We start from the raw sequence: 12,170 nt of genomic DNA, 5'->3' as shown, positions 1-12,170 counted from the left end.
TGTGTGGTGGGTTGACTGCTTGCTCCAGAGTGTGTGATGGTTGGAGAATGTTCCTAACTTTAGGTTTAAATGTTCTATAGGAAGAGGGGTATTTGATTCATCTACACTTTCATATCATCCTTTAGCTCAGTCAGAAGGAAGCTGGGGAACTCTCTCTCCACAGGGAGCCTATGCAAACAGACTGTCTCACACACACACACACACACACACACACACTTGAACATTCCCAGACAAAAATGCTCTTTGCTACGCAGCTATTTTTTTTTGTCTATTTTAAATGAAAACAGAAAGGAAATTAATTGTTACACAGAAATTATTGTATTTTGAGATAAATACGGCTGCATTGGACCTTGAAGCACCATCTTCTCTTCTCTCTCTTCTGCTATTACCATCCTCCCCTCTCTTACGCTCTCTTTCTCTGTAAATCTTTCCGTCACACTATTCCTCTCTCCAAATCCCCCACATGTTTTGATGAAGCTGTTTTTCTGTGGGTGTCTGTGTGTGTGTCTGTACGTGTGTGTGTGTCTGAGGGTGTTTGTGTGTGTATGTGCATGCGTGCGGTGAACGTGTGTGCATCATCAGTGTGTACTAAGCACCCCTGTGCCTGAAGGTACACGCACACACACACACACACACACACACACACACACACACACACACACACCTGTGTGTGTCATGTGTGTGACATTCATAGGGAACAGAAGGCGGAGTGTGTGTGAGAGTGCATGTGTGTATACACCCCTCTGTCTGTATGTGTGTGTGCGTGTGTGACGTTCAAAGGAGCAGGAGGCTCTGTATAAGTCCCTGTGACTCAGGGGATGCCCCCCACATGTCCGGGTTTACCCAAGGCACCTGGCCCCCTTCCCTGCCCTCCTGCTGTCCCTTCACCCCCTCTCTTCCTCTGCACTACTATATTCTGCCTACAGCCATCTGTCATCTCTGTAGTGCCATTTATAATATCCCCAGTCAGTCCTCTTCAAACATGCCGCATGATCTCGTCCCAATAGGTATAACTTGCTCCCTTTCCTTCATGACCGCTGATGGGTTAAAGCACTGGATAGGTCTCCAGCCCATTCCCATTCCTCAATACCAAAACAGATTTCAGTATCCATGGTGTAGTCCAAGGTTATTCAACTCTGACCCTACAAGGTCCGGAGCCTGCTGGTTTTGTGTTCTACCTGATAATTAATTGCACACACCTGGTGTCCCAGGTCTGAATCAGTCCCTTATTAGAGGGGAACCATGAAAAAATGCAATGGAACTGGCTTTGAGGTCCAGAGTTGAGTTAAAATCAAATTTTATTGGTCAAATACACACGGTTAGCAGATGTTAATGCAAGTGGGGCGAAATGCTTGTGCTTCTAATTCCGTCAGTGTAGTAATATCTAACAATTCCCCAACAACTACCTAAAACACACAAGGGGTAAATGAGACTATGTACATATACAGTGCTTTGTGAAAGTATTCGGCCCCCTTGAACTTTGCGACATTTTGCCACATTTCAGGCTTCAAACATAAAGATATAAAACTGTATTTTTTTGTGAAGAATCAACAACAAGTGGGACACAATCATGAAGTGGAACGACATTTATTGGATATTTCAAACTTTTTTAACAAATCAAAAACTGAAAAATTGGGCGTGCAAAATTATTCAGCCCCTTTACTTTCAGTGCAGCAAACTCTCTCCAGAAGTTCAGTGAGGATCTCTGAATGATCCAATGTTGACCTAAATGACTAATGATGATAAATACAATCCACCTATGTGTAATCAAGTCTCCGTATAAATGCACCTGCACTGTGATAGTCTCAGAGGTCCGTTAAAAGCGCAGAGAGCATCATGAAGAACAAGGAACACACCAGGCAGGTCCGAGATACTGTTGTGAAGAAGTTTAAAGCCGGATTTGGATACAAAAAGATTTCCCAAGCTTTAAACATCCCAAGGAGCACTGTGCAAACAATAATATTGAAATGGAAGGAGTATCAGACCACTGAAAATCTACCAAGACCTGGCCATCCCTCTAAACTTTCAGCTCATACAAGGAGAAGACTGATCAGAGATGCAGCCAAGAGGCCCATGATCACTCTGGATGAACTGCAGAGATCTACAGCTGAGGTGGGAGGCTCTGTCCATAGGACAACAATCAGTCGTATATTGCACAAATCTGGCCTTTATGGAAGAGTGGCAAGAAGAAAGACATTTCTTAAAGATATCCATAAAAAGTGTTGTTCAAAGTTTGCCACAAGCCACCTGGGAGACACACCAAACATGTGGAAGAAGGTGCTCTGGTCAGATGAAACCAAAATTGAACTTTTTGGCAACAATGCAAAACGTTATGTTTGACGTAAAAGCAACACAGCTCATCACCCTGAACACACCATCCCCACTGTCAAACATGGTGGTGGCAGCATCATGATTTGGGCCTGCTTTTCTTCAGCAGGGACAGGGAAGATGGTTAAAATTGATGGGAAGATGGATGGAGCCAAATACAGGACCATTCTGGAAGAAAACCTGATGGAGTCTGCAAAAGACCTGAGACTGGGATGGAGATTTGTCTTCCAACAAGACAATGATCCAAAACATAAAGCAAAATCTACAATGGAATGGTTCAAAAATAAACATATCCAGGTGTTAGAATAGCCAAGTCAAAGTCCAGACCTGAATCCAATCGAGAATCTGTGGAAAGAACTGAAAACTGCTGTTCACAAATGCGCTCCATCCAACCTCACTGAGCTTGAGCTGTTTTGCAAGGAGGAATGGGAAAAAATGTCAGTCTCTCGATGTGCAAAACTGATAGAGACATACCCCAAGCGACTTACAGCTGTAATCGCAGCAAAAGGTGGCGCTACAAAGTATTAACTTAAGGGGGCTGAATAATTTTGCACGCCCAATTTTTCAGTTTTTGATTTGTTAAAAAAGTTTGAAATATCCAATAAATGTCGTTCCACTTCATGATTGTGTCCCACTTGTTGTTGATTCTTCACAAAAAAATACAGTTTTATATCTTTATGTTTGAAGCCTGAAATGTGTCAAAAGGTCGCAAAGTTCAAGGGGGCCGAATACTTTCGCAAGGCACTGTAAGTTTATGGATGAGTGATGGCCGAGCGGCATAGGCAAGGTGCAGTAGATGGTATAAAATACAGTATATACATGCGATATGAGTAATGTAAGATATGTAAACATTTTTAAAGTGCCATTATTTAAAGTGACTAGTCCATTTATTATAGTGTCCAGTGGTTGGGTCTCAATGTGGGAAGCAGCCTCTCTGAGTTAGTGGTTGCTGTTTATGTGTCTGATGGCCTTGAGATAGAAGCTGTTTCTCAATCTCTCGGTCCCAGCTTTGATGCACCTGTACTGACCTAGCCTTCTGGATGATAGCGGTGTGAACAGGCAGTGGCTCGGGTGGTTATTGTCCTTGATGATCACCCTCTGGAGAGCCTTGCGGTTGAGGGCAGTGCAGTTGCCCTACCAGGCTGTGTTACAGCCCGACAGGATGCTCTCGATTGTGCACCTGTAAAGGTTTGTCAGGGTTTTGGGTGACAAGCCAAATTTCTTCAGCCTCCTGAGGTTGAAGAGGTGCTGTTTCGCCTTCTTCACCACACTGTCTGTGTGGGTGGACCATTTCAGTTTGTCCGTGATGTGTATGCCGAGGAAGTTAAAACTTTCCACCTTGTCCACTGCTGTCCCTTCGATGTGGATAGGGGGATGCTCCCTCTGAAGTCCACGATCATCTCCTTTTTCTTGTTGACGTTGAGTGAGAGGTTGTTTTCCTGACACCACACTCCATGTGTCCTCACCTCCTCCCTGTAGGCTGTCTTGTCGTTGTTGGTGATCAAGCTCACTAATGTTGTGTCGTCTGTAAACTTGTTGATTGAGTTGGAGGCGTGCATGGCCACGCGGTTGTGGGTGAACAGGGAGTACAGGAGAGGGCTGAGTACACACCCTTGTGGGGACCCAGTGTTGACGGTCAGCGAAGTGGAGATGTTGTTTCCTATCTTCCCCACCTGGGGGGCGGCCCGTCAAAGTCCAGGACCCAGTTGCACAGGGCGGGGTTGAGACCCAGGGCCTCCAGCTTGATGATGAGCTTGGGGGGTACTATGGCGTTGAATGCTGAGCTGTAGTTAATGAACAGAATTCTTTCATAGGTATTTTTTTTTGTCCAGATGGGATAGGGCAGCGTGCAGTGTGAGATGATAGCGTCATCTGTGGACCTGTTGGGAAGGTATGCAAACTGAGGTGGGTCTAGGGTGGCCGGGAAGGGGGCGGTGGTGTTATAGGGGTTTAGACTATTAGACATTTTACGGAATCCATATTAGGAAGTTATAAGTTCTCAGACAAGACTTCCTAATATAGATGCCTTAGATATTATTAAAGGGGTAGTACAGTTAAAAACGTGATTGTCCTGTTTAAAATATGAAATAAATATATTTCCATAATACTATGAAATTGGGAGCCTGTTCAGGTGGGATGGAGTTTTTTTTTCCCCAGATCATGCTGTCACAATCTGATCTGATTGTAATAAACCAATGACAGTTATTCTGTGGAAGGGGGTGGGCTCTCGACCATCCTATCAGCCAATCAGGGTTGTGTATCTTCAAATTTCTTTCCTAATGCCCACATGGTCAGACTGAGCATTTCAAGGGCAAAAGGAGGTTCAGGGTAATAAATGATCTGAAATGTATTTGAGTTATTTTCATTAAATAAACACACACAGTGATTTATTAGACATGCAGTGATGATTTTAAAAACATGTAATAAAAAGTATACATTGTGGCTTTAGAATCAGTCCTAATAATGGTAGTTTGAAGTCTGAGGATCATTTTTTTTAAATATGTTTTCTGTGGGGTTTACTTAGAGGATTATGTCTTTCATCATTCTGTCTAACAATTGGAGCTATGTGTCGTTATCTCTGTCTGACTCTACCTCTGTCTCTAACTCTGATTCCATCTCTCTTCCTATTGCTGTCCCATTTCTCTACCTCTGTCTCTAACTCTGACTTTCTCGGTCTCTGACTCTTTCTGTCACTGACTCTCTCTCTCTCTCTGACTCTCTCTGACTCTTTCTCTCTCTCTGACTCTGTCTCTGATTCTCTGTCTCTTTCTGCCTCTGCTTCTCTCTGGATCTCTCTGACTGTCTGTCTTTCTCTCGGACTCTCTCTGTCTCTGACCCTCTGTCTCTCTCACTCTGTTTCTGACTCTCTCTTTCTCTGACTATCTGTCTCTACCTCTGCCTCTCCCTGACTCTGTATGTCTCTCCCTCTCTATCTCTCTCTTTTTCTCTCTCTCTCTTTTTCTCTGTCTGTCTGTCTGTCTGTCTGTCTGTCTGTCTGTCTGTCTGTCTGTCTGTCTGTCTGTCTGTCTGTCTGTCTCTGACTCTGTCTCTCTCTGTCTCTGACTCTGTCTCTCTCTGTCTCTGACTCTGTCTCTCTCTCTCTGTTTCTGACGCTCTCTGTCTCTCTCTCTCTGTTCTGTAGCGATGGAGGAACTGGACGGTGATGAGGTCAGAGTGTCCTCTAAGGGGCGCATTGCTGAGCGAGATATAGTCCAGTTTGTGCCGTTCCGGGACTATATTGACCGCCAGGGCAACCAGGTGCTGAGCATGGCACGGCTGGCCAAGGACGTGTTGGCAGAGATCCCCGAGCAGCTGCTGGGTTTCATGAAAACGAGAGACATCGAGCCCCAGCCTGCCCTGCCCACCTCCTCCACCACCACTACCGCCCCTCTAGGACTCAACAACCTGTGCATCTGAAAGTGGGGTTTGGTTGGGGTGGAGTCAGAGGTCGGGGGGGTCTTAGGTCTAGGGCCATAGGGCCATGGTTTGGACCATTTTCAGTTGTAGCGAATACCTGAAGAGACACACTGAAGCAGTTGGTGTGGACATGAACACACACACACACACACACACACACACACACACACACACACACACACACACACACACAGGCAGTTGCTGTCCTAGTCAGAGGGGTAGACTGCAATAGCACTGAAAGCTTTTTCACTACCGCTCCTTCCATGTTGAAGTCAGCTATTTTCCTGATTCTTCTTTTATCTCACTGCCGTAGCGATGTCCAGCCTGGCGGACACAGCCCCCCTGCTGTGATGTAACGACTCTACAGCTCAACGGGGGTCAAATGCAGCGTGACCTTTGGGGCGAGAACTGTTGGAACTGCCTCCGCGGTCGCCAGCCCCTTACCTAACCCTTAGCTTATTTCTTATTTAAGGGTTCAGGGATCGGTCACAGTTAAACGTCAGAAAAAGCAAGAGTTTGTGGACTTTTCGACGGACATAAAGAGAGATAGATGTTCACCTTTTTTCCTCTCTAGTTCTGCATGCAATGAGTGTTTCATCCCTGCATCTTCTTGTGGTCCGAAACAGAAACAGCAACAAACTGGCCGCTTGGGTTGCCATGGTAGTATTCTACTTTGACCCCTCTCTGGCTAATGTATATTTTTCATGTGTATAATGACACTATAAACATTGCAGAAAGTCAGTTAATATCCAAAACAAGTTAAAAACACAGTATCTTCATGTTTGGTGTCTACTCAGGGCATTTCTGACCGAAACAATATGGCATCTGGACAGTTGTGGTCTCAGCCTCAGCAACTGGAGTCATTGTGTTTATATATCTTTACAACATTTTTGCAAGGACTGGTTCTTCTTGTCCAGGGGTTGATTGAATAGTGAATATATTGTGCTATGCCAGTCCACACTATATGTATATAGGTAGTTGAATGTTACTTCTTGAAAAAATATATTCCTGATATATTCCACGTGTTGAAATGTATATGTTAATTAGTATGGCCTATGGATGGCTATATTTCAGATCAGAAAATACATTTAGAGACAGAATGTGTAAATATTGAAATAACTTTGGTCACAAGGGCCTGCTAGCTGGCAATTGCGTACTTCTGTTCAGAGAAAAGCATTCATCTTCAAAATGAAGGGTCGTAAATTGAAATTGGCTTGAGATGGAGCATAGCTTGAAATACCCCCTCCTCCGTTTCTTTTCAACCACCATACAACTGGTCGTCTGATGTCCCTGCACAGGTTATTTCTGGCCCAAACATCGGTCTCAATATACCTGGCTGTGACCCCACTCTCCAAGGGTGTCTCAGGGGGAGTTGGGATATGCAAAAAGCACATTTCCAATTCACACATACAGGTCTAAGTCACATGTATAAAATAGGACAATAATAAGCACCCACCAAATTATTATTATTATATTAGTACAGTACCGAGTCAGCTATTTTAAAACTTGTCCTTGATTTCCTCCTTCCAAATTGAAACTTTTCCTAGCTTTTGCCCGGTGATTAAAAAATGAATCATTAATGAAGTGGTCGGTCAATGGTGGGAAAACCTGCTCCATCTTTCAAAATCTGTGGAGCTCCTGTTTAGTTTCAGAAAGACTCGGCATGCGCTCGCTGAACAAAAGTGCTTAGATGTAGCAAAGAACGCATCAACGCTTCACGGTCACCAAGTCCATCCATTGTTTCTGGAAAGAGAAGAGGCCTCTGCATAAGTTCTTCTCAAAAGTGTGGTCCCTCGCCACAGCCTGTTTAGAGGGAGTTGGAAATGGCTGCTCTACATAGCAAATGTATGCATGATTTCTCTCCGCCACAGCTCTGGTTAATGAGATATGGGTCTATATATTCATTGTTGTTTTGGTTGGGCTCATAGGCTCTACACTAGTTTGTTTACAATGCATGTAATGCATTCTTTTTTGTACTAGTCGTTTTATTATGCCTTTGTTCTTTGAGGAATGCCTGGCTAGAAGGGATCATTCAAACAAAGTTTGTATTTTGCATTCAAGCATCTATTGTGATTTGTTTGATTTCTCTCTCTCTTTTTCTTTCTCTGTTTCTCTCTCTCTTTCTCTTTCTCACTCTCTCTCTCTCATACACTGCACACACATACCTTTGTTCCCATCTCTCCATTCATTCACTCTCTCTTACATAGTGGTAGTTTACCATAACATTTTTGACCGTGCCAACAACAGACATGGCTTCTCTTGCAATTTTTTTTATTTCTCTGTTAGTAAATTGCATAACAATAGTTTGTTGATGTTGGTGCCAAATGTTACCGTTCCATTTTCACATAGCACTTAAGGAGAGTGCTTGGACCTAACCATATATTGGAAAGATTGTGGGGTGGCCCTTAGATACCCTGGGAAGAGAGAAACCATGAGGGAATCTTTTGAGACCAAACTTTAGGGAAACGATCAAGCATTTGGGGCATTGTGACAGCAAGTCAACTAGAGACAATACCAGTGCTGGACTTGGACAGCAGCTCACCGGAGCTGAGTATCGGCACGTCAAATGTTCTACAGCTTGAGCTCCTGTTACTCTTATAAAACATTAGCTAAAAAGTATTGTGGAGCTGAGTACCGGAACCTATTTCAGTCCAAGTCAAGCACTGGCTATAGAATAAGATGGACAGTAGTATGAAGAGTTGACTTAGGAAGAGATGGATATGTGGCCTTAATTATGTCATAATCCCACGTGTGTGTGTGTGTGTGTGTGTGTGTGTGTGTGTGTGTGTGTGTGTGTGTGTGTGTGTGTGTGTGTGTGTGTGTGTGTGTGTGTGTGTGTGTGTGTGTGTGTGTGTGTAGGGAGGATTCTATTTTTATATTATTCAATGAAGTCATAACTGCATTATTTTGCATGCTAACCTGATTAGTCGACACACTGCTGATGGTTGTGGTCGTCAAAAATAACTGTTCTTCACATTTGAAATTGACTAAAACATTCCTATTTGGCGAGTGTTCTGTGCTTGGTTGGTTTTGTAAAAGACTGGATTGTGTATTGAATTTTGTCAATGTTCTTTGTTGTACACTGTATAGTATACAGGAACTGCCAATATAATAACCCCAAAATATAATAGAACATTTGAATAGTATGGATTTCTAATAGGCCGTTTTTAGTGCATGTGTGTAACAGTGTTATAAAGTCAAAAAGTCAACCTCACATCACCTGCTGAACATTTTAGCATAAAGCATGATTGTCTGGCTTTGTGTTCAGTGTAGCTTTTGCTTATAAGTATAACTAATGTAAATATATCGGAGTTCCTGTACAGAATATTATGTGATCAGTCTTCCTCCTGATTTTCTTTCTTAAATGACTCTATAAATGTAAATCAATGTCATGCCATGTCCATTTGTGTTGGTCAAAACCTATTTGTAAGTTTGTACATTTGTTTTATATATCTTTAGCTTAGATATCAAATAAAGATATATTATTAAGACTCATCTCAGTATAAAAGTTGGTAGATTATATTTGTTCTATGAATTAACAAAATCCTGTTTCAAGAAAAGTCAGTGACCTGGATAGTGCATCTCACTTCCCCAAAGAAATCATATTAATTATTATTGTGCATGGTGGATGTCTGCCCTTACTGTTGTCCGTAACTATGCCCAATTGGCCTACATGGTAATCTGTGAAATTTAGAGAAAGCCCTCACAGTGAATTAGTAATACTGAGACTTAAATATGGATAAAAATACTCCATATCTAGTTACATTAACACATTTATAGGTGTCATATATTAATGACATTACTGGTCATACATTGACCAACACTTTCAAGCATTTAAAATGTTTTTTGTATATTAGTGTGCATGCTGACCATGGACTGTACAATGAGTGGACAAAACATTAGGAACACCTTCATATTGAGTTGCACCCCCTTTTGCCCTCAGAACAGCCTCAATTCGTCAGAGAATGGACTTTATAAGGTGTCAACTGTTCCACAGTGATTCTGGCCCATGTTGACTCCAATACTTCCCACAGTTGTGTCAAGTTGGCTGGATGTCCTTTGGGTGATGGACCATTCTTGATACACACAGGAAACGGTTGAGGGTGAAAAACTCAGCAGCGTTGTGTAATGCACACGAGGGGAGACGGAGAGCTGGTTTCAAGCGCAGTGCACAGCAGGTGTTTATTGCAAAGGACCACAGGAGGAGGCAGGTAGCTGAATCCAGGGGCAGGCAGAAGGTCATACACAGGAAGAGGCAGGTAGCTGGGTCCAGGGGCAGGCAGAAGGTCATACACAGGAGGAGGCAGGTAGTTGGGTCCAGGGGCAGGCAGAAGGTCATACACAGGGGGTCCAAAAGTGCAACAGTACAGGCAGGGAAAAGGCTAGTAACGTAGTCTGGGAGATAACAGGAAATCCAATAGGCTAAAGTACATGCAGGGAATAGGCAAAATGCATTGTTAGTGAGGCAGACAAAAACTATCATACACAGGAGGAGTAAATCACAGGAAACCCAGCGTTACGAAAGACGTGTGTCACAAAACAAACAATACCTCACAGTGATGGGGTGCAAAGAACTGAACTAAATAGTGTGTGTAAATGACAAACAGGTGTGTGAACAGGTGATCAGAGTTCAGGTGATTTGGATCTGGAGAGTGATCTGCGTTCAGGGTATCGGTATTTGAGGGTGTGGGCTGGAAAGTGATTTGCGTTCAGGGGATCTATGTGTTTGAGGGTGTGGGCTGGAAAGTGAGCTGCGTTCAGGGGATCTATGTCTTTGAGAGTGTGGGCTGGAAAGTGATCTGCGTTCAGGGGATCTATGTGTTTGAGGGTGTGGGCTGGAAAGTGAGCTGCGTTCAGGGGATCTATGTCTTTGAGAGTGTGGGCTGGAAAGTGATCTGCGTTCAGGGGATCTATGTGTTTGAGAGTGTGAGCTGGAAGGTGGGCTGGAAAGTGATCTGCGTTCAGGGGATCTATGTGTTTGAGAGTGTGAGCTGGAAGGTGGGCTGGAAAGTGATCTGCGTTCAGGGGATCTATGTGTTTGAGGGTGTGGGCTGGAAAGTGATCTGTGTTCAGGGGATCTATGTGTTTGAGGGTGTGGGCTGGAAAGTGATCTGCGTTCAGGGGATCTATGTGTTTGAGGGTGTGAGTTGGAAGCAGACGTTACACGTTGCAATTCTTTCTTTCTTATTAGGGCGATGCACATGGGCTACTAATATCTTACTACACAACATAAACGTAGTATGACTTTCTTAGCTACAGTATACATATCTCCCTGGCATATTACATCATTTCTGCAGCAACGTACAATACCTTTTTGTACTGTGCTCACTTGAACAGGAAGGTGCCGTGGCGATCCTTCTTGTGGGCAAATTTTGTCATCAAAGTCTGGCATTCTCTGAATTTATGGTGCTTTCAAAACAACTGGGAACTGAGAAAAGAACAAGGTTGAATCATGATAACGTCATTGTTCTTCAGGTCGTAGCTCTAGAAAGAGGCCAGAATTACAATTACGAGTTCGATGACCATTCAAAATGTATTTTCCCAGTCGGAGCTTGTTTATTCCCGACTTCCCAGTTGTCTTGAACTCACTAAAGTCAAGTTTTCCCAGTTCCGAGTTTACAGTTGTTTTGAGCGTGGCTCAAATCATGCTTCATTGACAGCATGACCAATGTTGAATGTTTATCATTTTAAACTTAATCCCAGATTTGGAACCACACAGCCACTCCACTGAATAGCAGGCTAGTGATTGCTTTGCAATGTTTGCAGTTAGCCACTGTCACTGATTTCTTCCAAACCACTCATTATTGAATTTGTGATTTCCAACTTGTTGTGTAATGTTTATGGCCGATGAGCACCGATATGTTTTATCTATAATTTCTCTTCATATGACAAGGATTAAAAAGGATTTGCCAGTATATTGTCGACTTGATTCATGATGATGACTGCTAGCTAAGATTTTTAAAGTATGATGTTGACATGATCATTCCAATCAAAGCTACTGTACATATAACGTGATTTTACGTAATTTTATCTGTGGCCAATGACCTTGAGCCTTCTTGGATGGGCACTTCTAATGTAACTCTATGGCAGCACCCAAAGGGCTGGAATTTTCTAGCTCTACCCTTAGACTTGACGGTTACCTAGTGTCCCCATGAGTGACAGAACACTGAGACAATCACAGCTCAACGCTTCGCATTTTCTTCTGGCTTGCCCCACCACCACAGAAAGCACTGAGCTAGGCTGAAACATCTGCATTTTGGAGTTGGCTTACTCAAGAAAACAAAAAAGAGACCATGTTTGTATGTGGTTTTATTACCTCAAAGATATATACATTTTTTACATTGTTTGCAAACTGATATGTGACACGTATTAACACCAAAATAACATGCAAAACAGGCAAGCCCTGTTTGACAGGTCACCACTGC

At 43.2% G+C, this 12,170-nt stretch overlaps 1 protein-coding gene across 1 annotated transcript in view; it reads left to right on the top strand.

Moving 5' to 3' along the window:
• Positions 1-7,321, top strand: part of LOC110528512 (copine-9) — a 136,017-nt gene extending 128,696 nt beyond the window's left edge. Inside the window, exon 20 of the mRNA XM_036984091.2 lies at positions 5,471-7,321. Coding sequence (XP_036839986.1) covers positions 5,471-5,745 — 275 coding nt within the window. The 3' untranslated portion in view covers positions 5,746-7,321. The remainder of the gene's footprint in view (positions 1-5,470) is intronic.
• Positions 7,322-12,170: the final 4,849 nt, after the last annotated feature.

The sequence above is a fragment of the Oncorhynchus mykiss genome, chromosome 7, assembly GCF_057628025.1.
Source record: "Oncorhynchus mykiss isolate SJ-2025 chromosome 7, ASM5762802v1, whole genome shotgun sequence".
Taxonomy (NCBI): domain Eukaryota; kingdom Metazoa; phylum Chordata; class Actinopteri; order Salmoniformes; family Salmonidae; genus Oncorhynchus; species Oncorhynchus mykiss.
Note: the sequence above shows the minus strand (reverse complement) of the source record. Positions and strands in the feature narration are given on the sequence as shown.